General features: G+C 42.0%; 1 protein-coding gene across 1 annotated transcript in view; it reads left to right on the top strand.

The window, feature by feature from the left end:
• Positions 1-20436: 20436 nt before the first annotated feature.
• LOC137658499 (tudor domain-containing 6-like) overlaps positions 20437-21529 on the top strand; it is a 37226-nt gene continuing 36133 nt past the window's right edge. Inside the window, 1 exon segment of the mRNA XM_068393267.1 lies at positions 20437-20690. Coding sequence (XP_068249368.1) covers positions 20574-20690 — 117 coding nt within the window. The 5' untranslated portion in view covers positions 20437-20573.

Genomic DNA, 21529 nt, shown 5'->3' with positions numbered 1-21529 from the left:
TAGGTTGGTAGCTGGCAGGACAGGAGAACGGCGAGTCGTCTCCTCCGCAGAGGATTTTGGCGACGACGAGCCGAAGAGGCACCTCTTAACCCCCTTGTAAGGGGAAGGAAGGCCTCTACGGCAAAGGGGAGGACGAGCCTTCCGCCTTATACGCCCACGAGGGGCCGTGGGATCAGCAAGCTGACCATCGATGGGCCTCCGAAGAGGAGTCTCTGTAAGCGAACTCCCCCGAGGGGGAGAATCGCCGGCAGGAGAGACCATGGGACTTAGATCCTCCCTCGAAGGATGTTCGGAGGGAGAGTCTAAGCCTTCAGCTACCTCAGCCACAGGAACAGGAGTTTGGCTAGACCCACGGGATGTCTCCGTCACAACAACGTCAACCACAGACAGAGGATCTATCTCCACTGTAGTTGGCGATTGTTTGACGGCTGCAACCAGTTTGATCATGTCAAACAGGGCTTCCTTGGAGGGTGAACCCTGAAGCCCCAAGGAAGCCCAAAGCTGCAATAAATCATTGTTAGACACAAAACCCTCCTCCGAGGGAGGAGGGGCAGCTGCCTCGCTATGGGAAGCAACTACCTCTCCCGCACCCCGGGATCGGTCAAAAGCACAGCGGTCTACGCTACCACTCGCCGGCCTCTCGGAAGAGGCCGCTCGAGGGGGAGCTTCGGAGGAGGAAAGGGCAACGGAAGTAGTCGTCCTGGAATTTTCTCTCTTCAGAGAAGCCTCTGAAGGAGAAAGATCCCTTTTGGCCTTCTTCTTACGACGCCGGGCAAACCTCTCCCACTGGGAGGTAGGCCACTCCCTACATTCAATACATACGTTACCACTATCACACCGTTGGCCCCTACAGTGAGGACACAAGGTGTGGGGATCCGTGTTGACCGCCGACATAAAGGTCCCACAAGGGCGGCCAGGAAGTCCAGGGCACGTACGCATAACGGCAGAGGCCAACTTCAGTCACACTGCGAAAAAGAAAAAGCAAAAAAGACAGATTAATTATGGCAGTCAAAGCGATGAAGAGCACAGACAGGTCTGTTCCCTACCCGAGCCAAAAGTAAAGTGACCCTTTCACCGGTGTGTGTGAGGGGGGGGGTAAGCTAGCTACCCCTCCCTACCCCCCCGCTAACTAGCGGCGGGGTAGGAAACCCTCGTTAAAACTTTTATGGCTCATCATTCAGCTACGCCGAAGTAATTACCCCATGTAAATATTGTGGTTTGTATTTCAGTTACAGAACAAACCCCTATTAAATATTGTGGTTTGTATTCCAGTTACGGAACAAATGCATGTTCTGACTCTTGCTGGTCTCCTCCTACTGAAGGACTTGCAGCGAAGTCTCCTTCTATCCCCGAAGGCTCTTCTTGGGGAGAGTCGCAGAAATTCCCTGAGTGGCTAGTTGACTCCATCCTAGTCCTAGTGGAGGACTTAGGCAATGTTTTGGAGTCTTTAGATGCCTTCCTGGGAAGGATTTAAGACTCCAAAATTGACGAGGGTGGCATGTTCCTTCCAATCCCTGACTGAGTGGACCCCTCGGCGCTTAGAGAGGTTTCCTCCATTGGTGCGATGGGGGAAAGTCTCTCCTCGCGTGATTCCCTTGGAGACGGGAAATCTTTGTCTGAAAGGGAAGGAGAGGCAGTCTGAGGAAAAGACGGAACCTGCCTCGAAGGTCTGCGTGGAGTCAGTTTCGCCCTTGGGAAAGTGACCGCGTCTGGAACTCCTCTTTATCTCTTCAAAGGGGTAGAAGAAGCCATGGTTCTGTGTCCCAATTCAGAGAGGAAAGGCTTGAAAGCCTGAGCTACGGCTCTGATCAGGGCACCGAACCAGGGCTGTTGGCTGACAGACGCGCTGTCAGACATACTCCTTGAAGGGAAAGGGATTGAAGGATCCCTAGGAGGAGTCACTGTAATTGGTGGGTTCACCTGTGGTAGCTTTGGGATCCTGAACCCCTCTGGAAGTTTCCCTTCTCCCACAATGCGCGGTGGCATGCGCTTGCGGGGAGGGGAATGAGGCGATGGCGACCTTGCCGTACGTCGTTCTTTGGGATGTGTAGTCTCGCGCGCGGGAGGATATTGACACTCGAGCGAGGGAGAATAATAGCATTCACGCAAGGGACAACATCGGGCCTCGCGCGCGGGAGACTGGTGGCGCGTGGGCGCGCACTGGATTCATGCGGGGAGCACGGGAGAATGTTGCCGCGCATCCCTAGGAGAGGATTGACGAGCGTGCGCATGGCGCGCGTGCATATCCTTGTGGATGCGCGCGGAGTCATGGTTTGACAAACACAGCGGTTCCTTTCAGTATTCATTATTCAAAACTCACGGTGCAAGACACAGTTCAGTACTGAATACTGAGAATAGTATATACAGGAAGTAAACAATGATTATGATAGTTAACAGCAATAGCAGTTAAGAACTATTACAGCAATAATTAGCTTAACAGTTATATGAATATTACTTCGGAGAATAACAATAGTTAGACAGTTAAGTATACAAACTATCTCACTCCCCTTCTTATTTATGAGACAATGTATGAATAAATCGGGAATATAAACAAAATAAATTTACTAAATAATACAAGAATAAAATAACATAAAATAAATAATTGCTATTTAACAGGTTGCATTTATCAAGACGAGTATTATTGCCATAAGCAATTCTGATCGTCTTCTAACTCATTCTCGCTGTTAGAACATTCATCCCAGAATTCCTCCTCTTCCGATTCATAGGATCTTTTACTGGGATCTACCTGCAAACGACTTGGGGGATGGCGCTCCCGAGTAGACCGACGTATTCCTCCTGAACTACTTCCAATCCCTGACTCTATTCTGATGACTTCTTCATCTGAAAGATCAGCCAATGCGGTTTCCCAAGAATAATTACTTACAGGTGCCTTCTCCAGTTCGTCAAAATGTCTTATCTTTACTTCGTCTGTTATTGTCTCTGCTGGGGTTAACTTATACGTCCAGCCACCACGAAGTATTTCTATAACTCTATATTTCTTCGAAAGATATGGTGCAAGTTTACCACCTCCACAACGGCGTCTCTCAGCTGTCGATAACTTCAATCGAACCAAATCTCCAACTTTGAAAGCTTTGCCGTAAGACTTCCGCTGGTTATTCCTAATCTGTTGTGCCATTGCAGTCTTGTTCCGTGCGACCTTAATAATTTTCTCAATTTTATCTACTTTCTCTCTCACAAATCTTTCTGCGATTGCTGCATTACCCAAAGAGTCCGGTTGATAATCCTCATCTTTGGAAGTTTCCTTTTTTAGAACCTCCTCTGGACGTCGAGCCGGAGTCCCATAGACGAGCTCATGTGGAGTAAATGTAGTCGTAGTATTTGCAGCTGTATTGTGAGAGAACTGTACCCTGGGTATCATTTCAGGCCAAAGATCCATATTATTGTGACACATGCAACGAACGTTGTCTAATAATTGATTTTGACGTTCTACCTGGGCCTGACTTCTTGGATGGTAAGGAGAACCAAAGTCCTGCTTAATACCAAACATGTTACACATTGCCTTGAAGATATCAGCCGTAAAATGTGATCCTCTGTCCGACATTATGACACGGGGCACCCCAAACATGCAAATCCATCTTTCAACTAGAGTATCCACTGCTGTTTTTGCTGAACAATCCTCAAGAGGTACCAAAACAACATAGCGAGTCAAAATATCTTGCATTTGAAGGATATAACGATATGGATGTGAGGATGAAATGGGAAACGGACCCATGAAATCAACTTGCACCTGTTCATTCATGTATTCCGGGAGCTCGCGGTTCTGAAAAGGGGCCTTCCCTGGATGCTTCGATCTTTTGTTACTCCCACATGCTTCACATTTACTGACATGTGCATGGACATCTGCCTTCATGCGAGGCCACCAGAAACTCTTCCGAGCTCTTTCCCATGTTCGATCACGACCCATGTGACCACTCATTGGACTGTCATGAATCATTTGAAGTGCATAGAGTCTCATATCTTTAGGTATTACAGGTAACCACTCTTCTTTCACGCCATAGGGATGTTCTTGTGAGCGTCTTCCTTTATAATTTATATAACACAGAATTCCATTTTTAGTAATACCCAAACGGTTACCATATTTGGCAAGCTCATTCTCCTCTGACACACACCCCGGTGAACTCGTATTTTTCATAAAGTTCACTACTTCCCTGATCCCTTCATCGCAATGCTGTTTTTCTAACATTTCATTGGGATCTACAAATACTGTGGCCCACTGCTGAGAAGATCCTACTGCTATACTTGCAATATGCGATACCAGATTTCCATCAGCACCAACTCTCGACAGATAATCAGCCATGGACATCACAGCACTGCGACCACTTTTATGAATTGGATTTATGTCAAACTGCTGAATTGTTTCAATCCATCTCCCTCGACGCCCTCTCTCTTCTCTAATATCCAGGGTGTTTAGCCATCTTAGTGCCTGATGGTCCGTTATCAGATCAAACGGTGCAGAGGAGAGGTACATCCGAAATCTCTTTATCGCCAGGATAACCGCCAGTAATTCCTTTTCTGTCGTTGAATACCTCTGCTCGGATTTGGAGAATGTATGGTGGTAAAAGGCAATTGGTAACAGTTCCTTGGATGCTGACTTGTTGGCTAACATTGCTCCTGCTCCAACATCACTTGCATCAGTAATCAAAACAAACTGTTTACTATAGTCAGGGAGATGGAGTGCCACAGCATTTGCTACCTGGTTTTTAAGCCTCTCAAAAGCCTCAACCATCTCGACCGACCAATGCAATTTCTGGTGTGGGTTTTTTTCCAAAGCCTCATACAGGGGCTTAGCAGTCTGTGACATCCCTGGAATCCATTTTTGCACATAAGAAAATGCCCCAATTGCCTGACGCAACTGCCTGACAGTCAAAGGCCTAGGAAGATCCCTCAGTTGATGAACTCTTTGCTCACTAATGCGAAGCATGCCATCACCAACCACAGAACCCAGATACTCCACTTCACGAACCCCAAATTTACACTTATTCGGGGCCAGCGCAAGCCCAGCATCACGAATCCTGCTCAACACATTTCTGAGCCTTGCTATGTGTTCTTTCCATGTTGAACCCCAGACCAGTATGTCGTCGAGATAACACAATGCATCCGTATAGTTGCAATCACTGAGTATTGTAGCCATCATCCGTTGAAACGTATAACCTGCCCCTTTCAGACCAAAAGGAGTTCTACCATGCCATTCAAACTGCCCCCATGGAACTACAAAGGCTGAGACCTCACAATCCTCCCTCCGAAGAGGCATCTGATGGTATCCAGACTTTGCATCAAGCACTGAAAAGTATTTTGCCTGACCAAGTCTATCAAGAAGATCCTCGACGACAGGAATTGGATGCAATGTTGCTGGCTGGGACACGCTATTTACTCCCCTATAATCAATAGCCAACCGAAGGCTTCCATCAGCTCGACGAGCGCAAACAATAGGAGCTGCCCAAGGGCTACATGATTTCTTTATTACGCCCATATCCTGAAGTTTGCTTAGCTCCTTCTTGACTTCTGCCTCCAAAGCAGGTGACAACCGCCGCGGTCTATTTGCTATTGGTGCTGAATCTGGGTTAACTCTGATGGTGTGTTCCACCCCTATCTGTACCAGCGGCAGTGGGCCTCCATTATAGAAAACATTCTTGAACTCATGAAGTACCTTGTTCATTTCCTCTTTCTGCTCAAAAGTAAGAGACTCTCCAAGGATAAAATTTCCTCTTTTCCCCTCAATTGAACTTGAAAGGCTATGGTTGCCATCGTATCCTACCACACTGGGCTCTAGTTCCCCGATCTCCTCTCCACTCTGCACAGTTTCGCTTTTATCCGATACATTTGCAACTCTCACATACATTTTCTTCTTGATTGAACCTTGGATGCAGCAATGAGGGGGGGCAACCGGAGAACCCTCAGGGCGTCGGGGACACAACAGATACTGCTCATCTGGAACCATCCCATCAGCTGAGCAGCATATAAATAATTCTGTCCTAGGAGGTATCACAACTGCATTCTCAGCTCTAACAATGAGCTTCACCACTCCATCAGAACATGATTTATGTGATAGTGTCCTTTCCCCCGTATTCAAGGGCAATGATAATTTTATTGAATCCACTCGCAACCTCCCTTTTGTCAAATCTAGAGTGACTGTGCCAAGTTTTATCCATAAGTCCATCCCAAGTATCACTCTAGTAACAAGTTTAGATACCACAACGAACCTATGTTGTCTCACTATGGTTTTGCCTAACTTTATATCCATCAGAATTTCTCCCTCAATTTGAAGTTCTTCACTGCTCGCTCCGCAAGCTGTAATATTACTCGAGCTGACAAGAGATTTCTGAGCATCACTCAAGATATCCTCAGAAACTAAGGAATAATCACTTCCGGTGTCCACCAAAGCATTATACTTAGTTTTCATCATCTCCACAGTAACGTAATTTGTAATATTTTTCAATATCCGAGTTGCTGTTTGGCTGGAGAGCACATGCCGATATCTCATTTGACCCTTCACCCTTGGCTGTACCAAAGCCACAGTGCGTTGGAAAGCGGAAGTAGAATTAAATTTTACAGACTGCTCCAAGCTCCCGTGTGGAGCAGTCCTCACTGAAAATTTCTTCCTTGAACCTGGGGAGGGTACCAAGCAGGATTTTCATCTTTCCTTCGTGCACATGCTTTCCATCCACCCGCATGTGTCATTTTACAATAATAACACTTAAATTTACGAGAAGTATAGGATTCCCTCTTCTTGCTGCCCCATGATCCAGCATTAGCATTTCCTCGTACAGTTGCAACCTCCATATTTTCCGGTGTGTCCTCCATCAAACAGACATTGGACGTACCCTCAATTTGATTCACATGGACACTGGGATTCCTAGGTCCTGTAGCTTTAGTTGCTCGTTTAGTAGACAACGCTGCCAATGCAATTTTTACCACCTCATCATACGACTTGGCAGTCTCCTCTGACTCCATCCACTTCTCTCTAATCAATTGGGATCGAACATCTGCATCGTGCAACCCCGAGAGAAATCGCCATACAACACGCTTCCGTACAATATCAGTTGGTTCTTTAGCAAATGCTTGACCTGCCAACAGTTGCAGACGAGTCATATAATCACTCAGACTCTCCCCCTGCAACTGTATAGATTCCTCAAACCTCAGAATCCTTACTTCAATTGCATCCGCCGTGAGAATCCGCTGCGCAAGTCTGTCCATAATTGCAACATCGTCCTTACCCCACTCAGGGTCCTGTAACGACTGTTGCTCAACATAGTTGGCTGTTGGTCCCCTGAATTGTAATCTCAGCATGAGGGCCCTATATCCTGCGTCGCGCCAAGACGGTACTCCTCGTAGTAAGTTTGCTTGCTTGACTAACGAGAAATGCGATGAAAAGGACTGCCAAGACATTGGAGACACATCATCCCCAAAAGACACACTCAGCATAATCTCCTTTGCAACAGGGTTATGTTCGGTAGGCGTGGATTCTGACTTGCTGCCACCAGTCATGGTTTGACAAACACAGCGGTTCCTTTCAGTATTTATTATTCAAAACTCACGGTGCAAGACACAGTTCAGTACTGAATACTGAGAATAGTATATACAGGAAGTAAACAATGATTATGATAGTTAACAGCAATAGCAGTTAAGAACTATTACAGCAATAATTAGCTTAACAGTTATATGAATATTACTTCGGAGAATAACAATAGTTAGACAGTTAAGTATACAAACTATCTCAGCGGGAGAAGGCTGACGTTCAGGTGAGCACTGGCGCGTTGGTAAGGGTTGGTGCGCAGGAGAAGGCAGCATGGGGGACTTCCCAGAAGTCCTGCTATCAGTGGAAAGTTGGCGCGCAGGTTTTAACTGGCGCGTAGGATGGTGCGCAGCATGGCGCGCATGAGAGTGAGATGTTGGGTGCGTGCGTATGCGCACGTGCAGGAGAGTGCTGGCGCATAGGGGAGCGCTGGCGTGCAAGAAACCGCCATTGCACAGGAGACTGATGGCGTGCAGGAAGTTTGCACGCAGGTGAGCGCTGGGCGCGGGTGAGTAGGAGACTGTTGGCGCGTAAGCGCAGGGCGCGTGGGCGCAGTGTGCGCAAGGCATGCAGGCAAGACCTGGCGCGCAGGAGATTGTGGACGCATGTGCGCATGAGGGCGAGCATGGCGCGTGATGGGACTATGCTCTTGTTGGAGCGTATGCGCGTGTTGACGCGTACGCTCTTGATGCCCTGTGTTAGGGTTAGGATGAATGTCAGCGCGTAGAGATGGGGCCTGACGAGCTACTAATGAGCGCTTGTCAGGTTTTGCGGGCGCGTAGCGCGTATCTGGTTGGTGCGCAATAGCACGTTTGGATGGAGCCTTATTAGGCCCATGCAGGAACGGCGACGGCAGGTCTGTCGGGTGCAAGGTCGACGTGTCCTTTAAACCGTCCACCGAAGGAGATCGCGAACGATCTGCAGAGAGGTCCAGGACCAATGCAGGTGCAGTGACGGATGATTGGTCTAGAGGCTCCTCTGCGGGGGACTGCATCGAAGATTTTGAACCAAAGAGGCGCCTCCTTACTGCAGGTGAAGGAAGGCCTCTCTGGGGGCAGTTGGATCAGGAAGCTGACCTGCAATCTCTGAAGAGGAGTCTCTGTAAGTGAACTCCCCCGAGGGGGCAGAAACACTAACAGGAGAGACTGACAATGGACTTAGTTTCCCCCTCGTAGGTTGATCAGGAACGGGAGAAACTAAGCCGTCAGCTACCGTAGAGTTTGGAGTGGAAGAGGAGATGGATGAGACCGCATTGGATACCTCTGACACCATAACGTCGACAAGAGACAGAGGATAAACCTCTGACAGTGACGACGATGGCTTGACAGCAGCACCCAATACAGCAGCACCCAATCGGATGTAGTTAAGCAAAACCTCCTTGGAGGGCGAACCCGTAAGGCCCAAGGAGGACCAAAGCTGAAATAAGAAGGTTAGTGACATCCTCCCCCGAGGGGAGAGGTGGAGCTGCTTCGCTAGGGGAAGCAACGTCATCTCTCGAGACCTGAGGTTGATTAACAATAAATCGGTCTACGCTACCACTCGACGGTCTCTCAAAAGAGACCGACCGAGTGGGAGCTTCGGAGGAGATTTGGGCAACGGAAGAAGAGGCCTTGGGTTTTTTCTCCTTTCGAAGCAACTTTCAAAGGAGAAATATCCCGTTTGGACTTCTTCCGTCGTCGCGAAAACCTCTCCCACTGGGAGGCAGACCATTCCCTACACTCACTACACTTGTTGGTACTATCACACCGTTGGCCCCTAACAAGAAAGACAAAGGGCTTGAGGATCAGTCTCGACCGCTGACATGAATGTTCCACAGGGGCAGTCGGGAAACCCAGGGCAGGTGCGCATGATTGCAGAGGCCAACTTCACATATACAGAAACTAGAAAAAGAAAAGAACAAAAGCAATAAAATGGCTGCAAATATGACGGCGAGTATGAGAGCGGACACGTCCGATCACCATCCGAGCCGAGAGCAAAGTGAGCTCAAGCACATGTGTGTGTGTGTGTGGGGGGGGGGGGCAGGGGTAGCAAGCTACCCTCCCCTACCCCCGCTAACTAGCGGTGTGGGTAGTAAACCCTCGTTAAAAATTAATGGCTCGTCATTTCAGCTACAACGAAAGTAATACCCCTATTAAATAGCGTGGTTTGTATTCCAGTTACGGAACAAATATACTATAGAAAAATTAAGTTAAAAGACAAAAATTAATGGCAGTCCAAAATAGGCGAGGAGGAAGACCGGATACGGTCTCCATCCGAGCCAAAAGTAAAGCGAGCTAAATCACCGGTGTGTGAGTGGAAGCGGTAGCAAGCTACCCCCCTACCCCCACTAACTAGCGGTATGGGTAGTTAACCCTCGCTAAATTTTAATGCCTTGTCATTTCAGCTTCGCAAAAAGTAATACCCCTAAATAAATAGCGTAGGTGTGTATTCCAATTACGGAACAAACAATAAATAATTAGCGTTAATTTGGCATATCAACATAAGAATGAATACACTCAATTAATTAAGAAAGCCTTTCCAGTACAAAGGAAACATCTACAAATGAATCCATATGGAATGGTATTAAAAAAACTTGTTCTCCATGCTTTCACCAGTCCTCTATCATTACAACAATATTTTGATTTCTGTAACTTTTTTTAATTACGATGAATGGCTGTTTTATGATGACTGATGGAAACGTAATATGTTACTTTAAGATATTATAGAAAAACAGAAAAACTTTACTTACAAACGAATGGGGTTTATATGAAAAAACTATTGACGCTACTATAGCGTGATTCCTACCCTCATTTTCTGTTCCTACCTCAATATGGGGATTCGAATCTACTACAGAGTGATTCCTACCAAACCACCTAAACAAGCAAACAACCAAATAATGTTAGGTTAGGTTTGGTTAGGTTAGGTACTCCAGGGGCACTTGGATGAACACTGCTGGCATGTTTTGAAAGGAGATCAAGACCACTTCGCAGCAATCTTAACTGACATTAAACAAGTTTTTGTTAGTTAATTTTTGTTACTAAATCAGGGTTTCAATTTTTCAATATTGATGCCCAAAGTTAATTCTGATATTTTAAAGTGTGTTTTATGGATTTTTCAGCATGTTTTATAGAATAGAGTAGATTAAAATAGTGTCAGGAAGTATGTTTTAACTATCCTCTTTTGGTAGGAATCACCTCATACCCAGAAAATGGGGTAGGAATCACACCATAGTAGAATCCTGATGGTAGGGATCACACTATAGTAGCACCAAACTATTTCTTTGAAAATTACCTTTACTTTCCGTCGCAAATACATAGTTAATGAGATATATCCTAATATGTCTTACTGTTATGGGGACAACCTAGTGGAAACCAGAGTTTTGGGTGAGAAAAATTTACTGGCGAATCGATATGCAAAGGTAAAACTAACGTTTTCTGCTCTACACATTATTCTCTAGAATGCATAAATCCACAAAAAAATTATTCAAAATATTAGCACCCTATTCCCATGATATATTTATTTCCCCCTTTTTTTCAAATTTTACAATCAACAAGTATACCGTCGTGTTTGCTAGTGTCTCTAAATGCGCTTTAGAATTATCATCTAGGAAAGACCAACAAACTTTTAATCGTAACTCAACTGTGAAGATTGCAAAAAAACCATGAGGTCCGGAATTATACACGATTTACTTTTAGTCTGTGACCTGAGAAGGGGGAGTCTAGGGGGCTTGACCCTGGGCTAAGTCTGTGACCTAGGAAGGGGGTCAAAGCTCTTGGTTAGGTTTGTGACCTGGCGAGTTATATTAGGTTCTGTGACCTTTTAAAAATCTTGAAAGTGTTAATAATCCCATTTTCTCCTGTTTTCACCCACCCAAAAGTCCCAGGTTCCCAGCTATGTCCGGGATGAAGGGGGGGGGAGAAGTTTATTTGCGGAAGAAATACAGGTCAAATTTGTTTAAGGCACAATATTTACTGTTGGAAGGGTTGTTTTTTTTTGTTTCATAATAGTGTATTACAGGGCGATGTAACCTAGCAAAACAACTACTTTTTCTTATAGAAAAAATTACGCTCTTCGGAAATGACACTCGTTCCTGTCACAAATGAATAGTTTCAGAAATATATATACATCTATATCCTCCGATAATGGGGGACCCCCAGTGGGAACTCGGGGTTTTGGGTGGGGAAAACATACTGGGGAATCGATATATAAACGTAAAACAAGCCTTTTCTTCTCTATTCATTACCTTCTTGAAATTATAATAACCGGAGGAAAATACAAAACAGTATATCTGAATAAACTTTGGAGGCGCCGTTGCAAAGATTGTGTCATGAAAAAATACAGTAACCAGTGCTGCCAACGTCCGATGTAGATCAAATGTTATTTTGTGACCTGTCATACTACAAGGCTAGGTTAGGTGGGTTTGTTAGGTTCTGTGCCCTTTTTGTACTTTTTATATATTGGGTAAAACTTATATGGAGAAATTATTTAAAATTCGTATGGAAATATCTATCATTGCTATCGTTAGTAATGTCAGAGTGCCGTTGGTAACTGTGTACCATACATCAACGTTGGTAACACTGTATTATTGGTAACGGCGAAAATGTTATCGTTCGCAGTACATTCGTAAGAGAAGTGACACCGTACAACTTAAAGTTAGCCGAATTGGTTGATCTGTTTGTTTCCGATTGAAATGAACAGTAAATTCGGTTAAATCACGTTATTTACTATAGGAAAACATATATTTTCTGTTCGAAATCTCACCCTGTAATACAATAAAAAATTACCTTTTTTTTCCTATTGGAAACATAGTTCTGTGTTATTCTATAATTTTACCCTTTGCACATCATATAATTAGACTGATACATGGTATGTATACTTTTGGCTTCAAACACAACAGATGACACCTAGCGAAAAGGTTCAAAAGACCACAAAATAAGTCTTATTTTCTATAACGTGTTTAAAGATTACTCATGAATGGCAGCATTAAAGGACATTGACAATGCCTTAGCAGGACAATGCCCCCGAAACTGACTATATAATATTATGAACAGCGTCCATGCCACCCCTATGCCCAGCAAGTAGATCTATAGGCTCCCCCAAACACCCAATATTTAGCTCACAAGGATGGTGAAGTTGCAGACACAAGAAACCATCGAGCTTGTGCAGGACTATCTCCGTCCAGCACCAGCAGAATGCCAGTCAGGAACGTTTGCAATAGGCCACCACAATTTCAAGATTCACCAAAATATGTCACATTAGACCTAACAGATAAGCAGACAAACTACAAATCAATAAGTAAACTACATATCAAAGTATTCAACAAAAAGATTGACAGATTGTCCTCGGGGAAAATTAAAGATAAATATCCTGTAGTCTTACTTGAAATTCCTACAACTAAGCTTTCCGAGTTTCACCATGCATAAAATCATGACGGTTCCATACTAACATGAAAGAAAGTGTTTAGGGACACCAAAACAAAAGGAAGAATTACCTGCGTTTTGATAATTTGATACTCTTGTTCCTGTTTGATAAATTGGTGATGTGCTGCCCTCAATGTTACAGTTGAAGTTTCATATTAACTGATTCACAACAGGCTTATCATGGGCAAATGCAGCCCCAAAGACTATATACTGAAGGAAGATAGGAAGGCTGAACTTAATATTACTCAAATAAGTGTGCGAATAACAAATGCCAGATACTCCTATGCAAAACGAATGGCTCCATCTATTGAGCGAACGGTTAACCATTCAGAGCGATAATGCTTACGGGAATATAGGATGGAATTCGATTGTAAATTTTGCGACATATTTGTTCATAAATTGCATTACTACGTTGGTATATTTTATTCTTATATTTATGACATTCTTAAATTTTAGATAACTAAATTTCAAATTTACAAATTGGTACACATACAGATTTAAGAATACACGTTCTTGTGTTTCTCAGTAAATTTTTCAGAAACTTAATAGCTTATCATTTAGTTAATTTTCTTGCAAATTTAAGAATTGTATATTTCAATCATTTTAAATGTTCTATACAATATAACGTTCGATTAAAGTGAAACCTACTGTATATCTGATTTGTTAAACTTAGTCACAAGTGCATATGTGTAGGCATTCATTTAATTGCAGTTTGTAGGCCACTGTAGAATGGAGATATTAGGTGTATATAAAACACAATTGTATTTTCTTTATTGAAACGGAAATGCATTATGCACTCATGTATACTCTTTAGTAATATAAACTAATAAATGTATAAATATACAAACAGAAGGAATAAAATTAGCACACATAAACCTAATCAAAAGGAGGTTGGAAATAGAAATAAGATAGCATACAGCCAACCAAAAATGCAAGATAAATCACATGCAAATGAAATTTAATAAATTTGACATAAATTAGAAATAAATAACTCAGTAAATAGTATTGCACTTATAAAAACTGTAAAAAAAAAATAACATACAAACAAATCAAAATTACACCATGAATTACATGCAAATAAACTTCAATATAATTACAAATATGAGAAAACATAATACTAAAATAAGGGTTTTCTCAAAGAATTAAATACATGGTGCAAACATGAGACAAAGCAAGTATGCAAACAAAGAACATTCTAACAAAATAATTTGTTGAAGCAATATACTCCTGTAATGCTACTCAGGTGCGCAAACATGGTGAAATTTTCATGTTAAATGAAAGTTAAATATAATACACACCACTAAACATGTTCCTAACGCCAAATATGTCAGCTCCTGAGAAATATATTATTCTAACAGCTTTGTGACCAAAAAAAAAAAGTCTGAAACAAAAAGAAATGTAGGACTACTGCGAATGCTTTGCCTTAATCTTGTATCCAATATCAGTGGGACTTACTCGTTAGTGGCACATATTTCATGTATCATAACCTACTGTTAGTACTCATCTTTCTTTGTCCTTAAGGAACCTGAGAAACACCAAATGGGGATCGGTTTCTTTTCGTTTATTGCAAACAACACACTTGTGTGACTTATTCACTGTTGGCGCCATGATTTCATGTGTCAACTGTCAAATTCTAAATATAAACAAACAGACGACATGAGACGTACCTACAACGCCATCTGAACACTGAGCTGTCAAACTATTGTGTTCACTTTTGAAGTTGCCAACTAATGTATTAACATTCATATTTTGAGCCTTACTATCTTCCTTCAGTATATAGTCTTTGCTTGTTCCTGTTCGATAAATTGGTGATGTGCTGCCCTCATGTTGAAATTTCATAATTCAGATTAAAAATGGCCAAATGCAGCCCTTTTGCTTATGGGCTTTCACAAAGAATGAAATGTATTTTTTTTTTTTCATTATAACTAGCCTATGCAATGGAAAAATCATCTATTTCTATGGAATTAATTGACAAGAGAATGCCTCCCAAGTTTGGCACACCAATAAATTACTTTACACAGAATTCTGAGATTAACACTAAGATATAAAGATACTTTCATCCTCATTATTATTATTATTATTATAACTTGCTAAGCTACAACCCTGGTTGGGAAAGCAGGATGCTATAAGCCCAGGGGCTCCAACAGGGAAAATAGCCCAGTGAGGAATGGAAACAAGGAAAAACAAAATATTCTAAGAACAGTAACAACATTCAAATAAATATCTCCTATATAAACCATAAAGAGTTTAGCAAAACAAGAGGAAGAGAAATAAGACAGAATAGTGTGCCCTCAAGCAAGAGAATTCTAACCCCAGACGGTGGAAGACCATGATACAAGACTAGAGAACAATGGTTTGATTTTGGAGCGTCCTTCTCCTAGAACAGCTGTTTACCATAGCTAAAGTCTCTTCTACCCTTTCTAAGAGGAAAGTGGTATTGAAGTTCTGAACAATTACAGTGCAGTAACCCCTTGGGTGAAGAAGAATTGTTTGGTAATCTCAGTGTTGTCAGGTGTATGAGAACAGAGGAGAATATGTAAAGAATATGCCAGACTATTTGGTATGTGTAGGTAAAGGGAAAATTAACCGTAACCAGAAAGAGGGATCCAATGTAGTACTGTCTGGCCAGTCACAGGGTCACATACTCTTGGGGTCCTTTATTGCTCGTTATTGTTCATCTGAGTAGCCAAACTCAACCTCTTATGCTTAATTAATACGATTCAGATATTTCCCCATAAATATCTGTAGCCTACTGACTACAGTCTTTATTTATTATTTAATTGTTTATGCCTCGACCTCTAATGCTTAATACGCATCAGACAATACATTTCCAAGTAAATATATGCGCTAGCTAACGTCTTTATTTATTACTTACTTGTTCACGGCTATATTATATATTTAAGTTGCCCTTTTCACTTGCAGTTATTTGATCGCCTCAAGTTCTATGCATTTTTCATTTTTGGTCTGCTTATTCAGTTATTCAATTAGCCAGGGATTCTTACTTCACACGAATGCTTAGAATTCTAAAATAATAATACATAGCTGATATTTGTTATTCAACACAATTATACGTTTAAAAGTTGATAGATTCCTAATACAACACACAACAAAAGTTTTCTTCTTCTAACACTTTTCTTAATAAATCAGTTTTCTCGTAAAGAGAAAGATCTGAAAGAGGCACCACAAAGAAGTTGCATACTCATTTCTTCATGATCCTTGTCGAATATTGATGAGTTCATATTTTATAAAGAGTTAGTTAAGTGGGTAATTCCCCCGATGTGCAGTAAGGTAAGTCGTTTGCCTTACTTTTATTTGTTTAATGTAATTTGCATCAGTGATAACTTATTACATTTGCCCTAGGAGCACAGATTTTAGTGGTAACTTATTACATTTGGCCTAGGAGCACAGATTTTAGTGGTATCTCGTTACATTTGGCCTAGGAGCACAGATTTTATCATTTATGTTGCAGAAAACGTACTCTTTAGGTTTGAATTTCATACATTTGTAAATTGTATGATATAAATGTTAAATACACACATTTCATACATGGTAGCCCTACTGTTTAGTGAATGTTTAGGTTTTTTGCTGTATTCTAAAAAAATTTCACTTTGGCTGGAGCTAAGCCCATCAGGCCAATTATACATTTTCTATTATAGTTTACTATGAAAGACATGATGATTGAATACTCCTATGTGATAATTCAATTAAAATAGCTCCACCACTAATAATTTTGGTATTTTTTTTATTTCTGATGAATTACTTAGTGCTTTATCTAAAGCTGACCATTTTTTTTTTATTTATTTATTTTTTTTTTTTGAGAAGGGATAGTATTTTTACTCTATTTAATAACCTTTCCAATCATGGGGGACCCCAGTGGGAAACCAGGTTTTTGGGTGGGGAATGAATTAAAGAATCCGTTTTAAAATACGAATAATGGCACATGTAGAATTAGCAATAAACAAGGCCACCAGCTAACCTAAACAAACCACCTTGCCTAACCTAACCTAGTAGCTGTATCCTTACCTAACGGGGGGGGGGGGTGACTTCGGCCCCCTGTAACCCCCCCCTCCCTTACACAGCCATATTAAATATAAGAAAGCCTAAAACCCTTTGTGTACTTAGCTTGGAGGATAAAGGTGAGCTGCACATTTTCGACTCGATACCCAATGCACAATAACAACACAATGAATGAGCACCAATCATTTATAGTTTTATAAGAAATTCTTTATTCCTTTTCAACAAATTGATAACTAAATTTAACACCAATATAATCATATACAAGTAACAAATTAGATTCTATATCTAAATGAGACTTCAAACCAAGTTCCCTTAAAAATGAATATGTTAAAACTACACCTTTTTCCCTTTCGTCATGTTTTTCAATACAACATGCCTGCTATCCCACCGAAGTGCTTTTTTGTTAATATCAGGTCGGCACTTAGAACCACAGGTGGGGCAAATAGTGTCACTTTCATTAACACCGTGATCTTGGCAGTACTATGTTATTCTTTCGATGTTACCAAAATAATGCAAAACAAAATATTTTTAATTTAAATAACAATTGACACAAGAACTTGGAAGAAAATTCACAGAAATTGATGTCAAAGTAGATGGTAAGTGAGAAACAGCACCAGAAGTTGAAGGTTCACATGCCGCCATGGCTCTCAAAAGATTGAAAAATTACCTGTGGAAACTGTGTGAAAAGTGTCGAAAAGTGGTAGTTAACTGGTAAAACACCTGATTGAGTATTCAATTCACCCTGATCCCCATGGGAACAGCGGAACGGATGGACCTCGAATAGCGAGTGTCAGATGAGAATCTATGAAAAGGAGTGGATTGTCTCGTCCTCCACCCACATTTGATGCTGTTCTCAGACACTTCAAAAAAAAAGGGTGGAGGGCCCACGTCCTGCACTACATGACCTCGGGTCTCTGGTCAGAGTAGGAAGAATACCGCCACATAAATCTCCTAGAGATGAAGGAAATCTTCCTGGCGGGCCACTCAGTGATGGTGATGAGCTACAACACCACAGTAGTGGCTTACATCAACAAACATGGAGGTACTTTATCGCAATCCCTATCCCAGCTAGAAGTAGAGATACTGAGATGGGCCAAGATTCACTCGATACCACTATCGGCACGCTTCATTCCAGGCAAGAGGAATGTGCTCATCGACAACCTTAATCAGAGCATCTCAGATAGTTAGTACCGAGTGGTCTTTGGATCATCTAGTAGCCAACAAAGTCCTTACTGTGTGAGGTTCTCTGACGGTGGATAAGCAACGGCCCTGAGCTTTAGGCTCACATTGTACTGCTCCCCAGTCCCAGCCCCTAGGCTCTCTGGTAAGGTGCATTCCAACAACGGTGGGACATCGACGTCTACACATTTCCCCCGTTCTGTCTGTTAAGGAGGGTACTCAAAAAAGCCAGAACATCGGGCATCCTCTCAATAACTCTCATAGATCCGCTATGGCATCATGCGGAATGGTTTCCGGACCTTCTGCAACTCCTGACGGAGTCTCCAAGAGGACTCCCTCCACGACACGATCTACTCAGTCAACCACTTGCCAAAATCTTCCACAAAGCCATAGCTTCGCTACGACTTCACGCCTGGAGACTATCCAGCATCTCTTCACTCAAAGAGGATTTTCGCAACAAGTTGCAAGCAGGATCTCAGGATACCTGCAGAAATCATCAGCAGCAGTCTACCAGGCAAAGTGTAAAGTCTTCTGTGGTTGGTGTCGTGGAAGGGGTCTCTCTCCTCTCGATGCCACTATTCCAGCAGTAGCAGAGTTCCTCGTGTATTTGCGTGAAGAAATGCACCTTTCAGTCTCTGCGGTAAAAGGCTATCACTCAGCCTTAAGCCTCACCCTTAGACTGAATGGAATGGACATTTCCTCATCGCTGGAACTTCCTTTACTCATGGAGTTAACGAACTTACTTGTCCTCAGTCGGAAGTGAGACCTCCCCCATGGACATGGTTCGAGTTCTCAGTTCTCTGAAGAAACCTCCCAATGAACCATTTCACCAGGCAACAGATCGCCACCTAACTTGGAAGACGGTGTTTCTACTAGCTTTGGCTTCAGCCAAACGAGTCGGTAAACTTAATGGTCTGTCATATGATATTACCCATTCATGGGGATGGGGAGAGATGATGTTCAGCTTCATCCCCGAGTTTGTTGCCAAGATTCAGAATCCGAGAATGGCGGATCCCCGATTCGACTCCTTCCGGATTTCGAGTCTCCACTCCGTAACAGATGACTCTGATCATCTCTTACTCTGCCCAATGAGGATTTTGATGCTTTATCTCAAGAGAACAGCCGCAGCCCATCCCCGTGTGTCCGCACTTTCGTCAGCACAGAAAGGAACAAGAGGAGGGTCACCAAGAACACCATCTTTGCATGGATTTGTAAGGTCATAGACCATGCCCTGAATCTGGACCTTCCTCATTAAAGTCACCCCAGAGCCCACAATGTCAGGGGCGTAGCTATGTCCCTGGCCTTCAAGAGAAACTTCTCGGTGACGTAGGTTCTATAAGCTGGGGTGGGGAAACGTCAAGATACGTTCACAGCCCTCTACCTGCAAGACATGACCCACAGGAGGCTCGATACGTTCTCTATAGTCCCTGTGGTGGCTGCACAACAGCTGGTATAATACCTCAAGCTTCTTATTGGACAAGTAGCAGAAGGTTGAAGGCACTGTTACCCGGTTTTAGTCTGCATGAATGAAAAGGTTTGATCGACTCATTCTTTTCTTCATGCTCTCCTCTCTTGGGGAAAGCAGCAACCTGGGTTCTCTGCACAAGCTCACTTTAAACCACTGCAGGTAAACCATGCTTCTTTGTGTACATATTATTAAGCTAATACTGTTGCTCCCCATTACCCTGGCGAGGTGGTATCGGGAAAGTCTTGGTTACAACAGATTTTCCTACAAAGACTCAGAATAACTTCTACCTGGACAGTCGCACTACTATTTAGTGACGTGTAGGGACTCCTTATTTTTGGTACAAAACCTATTCAAAATGCGAAGCCCCCAGGTAGCCATAAAGCCAGTTTGGTAGGGATGTCCACCCTTCTAATGGGCGAATTATCCATAATAAATAGCGTAGGTTTGTATTCTAGCTACGGAACAAATTACAAATTCGGAGATAATTTGTAATTTTCCTTACAATACAAACCTTTAGCTATTTATGTAAACTTACCCCCCAACCCTGTCCCCCTTGAAGTCCTACCTCTAAGCAAAGCTATCCCCCCCTACCCCAGCTAACTAGCGGAATGGGTAGTTAACCCTTGCTAAATTTTAATGGTAATACCCCTGATAAATAGCTAAAGCTTTGTATCGTTAGGAAAAATACAAATTATCTCCAAATTTGTAATTTTTCCATCGATACTGTACAGTAATCTATTCACTTAAGAAGGAAATTTTTTTGGGTGATGTTAAAAGTTTTAGATTATAACTTTTCTACTGTATATGCTTTTTACATTTTACTTTTTAATAGTTTTTTTTTCTCTCTATCAAGGTTTTTATTCTGGAGGGCTTGCCATAGAAAAGAATAAACCCCAAGTCTTCTTGTATAGTTCTTCATCACTATATTAAAAGTAAAACTTTTAACTGAAATATCAGGCCAACAACCAAATTCACCATGTCCTTAGAACATAGAGGAGAAATTGAGCCAGGATCATATGTTCCAGCGAGACTGTCTTATGTGAGCAAGGCATGTTTTTATGTAACATTAGTTGAAGATGAACCCTTTTTACAGGTAAGTTGAAGTAACGGAAGAATCTTAATTTTTAATCCTATTATCATATCAGAAGATAATTAGTGCAGGTATATTCCAGCTTACAGACAGGCTAGGTTTGAAACTATTGTTCAATAGTTTATTTTTGAAAAGGGGCCAATTATGTAGCATAGGGGCCAATTATGTTGCATACTGTGCAGACAAGTGTAAAAAATTAGTGCATGTAACTTTTTCCAATTCAGTAATACTTCCTGTAAATATAGGAAATAGTAAACATACAAGTCACAATAATGAAATGAATGTTGTAAATATTTAATTCAATCATATGGTAGATAATTGGTTATTGTTGGTTAATCTCTTTCCTGAAGTTTATTGAAAACTGTCCACCTTATTATATCTTAGAATGTTCTTTGCTCTTTGCTGATTTTTGTAAGCTTTCATTAACATAATTGTTATAACTATTATTTTTCATAAAATTCTACACCTCATTCCTATATAATATACAAATAACAATATCCAAGAGTGAAAAACTCCTGTATTAGACATAAGTGTTGTTTAGTCTAAATTGCCTACTAGTGCAGAATGGGTGGTAGGCATGAAGTGATATAATTAATATCAATAAACATTTCTGTTCCAGTTGTGATAAAGTACTTTATCAAGGTCAGAGGTATTATATTTCCTTTGATTTTTTTCTTTTTAGAGCGGGTTTGTACTTCAAAATGTTATTTTCATTAGTAAAATAAATTTTTGAATATACTTACCCGATAATCATGTAGCTGTCAACTCCGTTGCCCGACAGAATTCTACGGGAGGGATACGCCAGCTATCACTATACTAGAAGGGGGTGTACTCACAAGCGC

Source organism: Palaemon carinicauda, chromosome 19 (genome assembly GCF_036898095.1).
Source record: "Palaemon carinicauda isolate YSFRI2023 chromosome 19, ASM3689809v2, whole genome shotgun sequence".
Classification (NCBI taxonomy): domain Eukaryota; kingdom Metazoa; phylum Arthropoda; class Malacostraca; order Decapoda; family Palaemonidae; genus Palaemon; species Palaemon carinicauda.
Note: the sequence above shows the minus strand (reverse complement) of the source record. Positions and strands in the feature narration are given on the sequence as shown.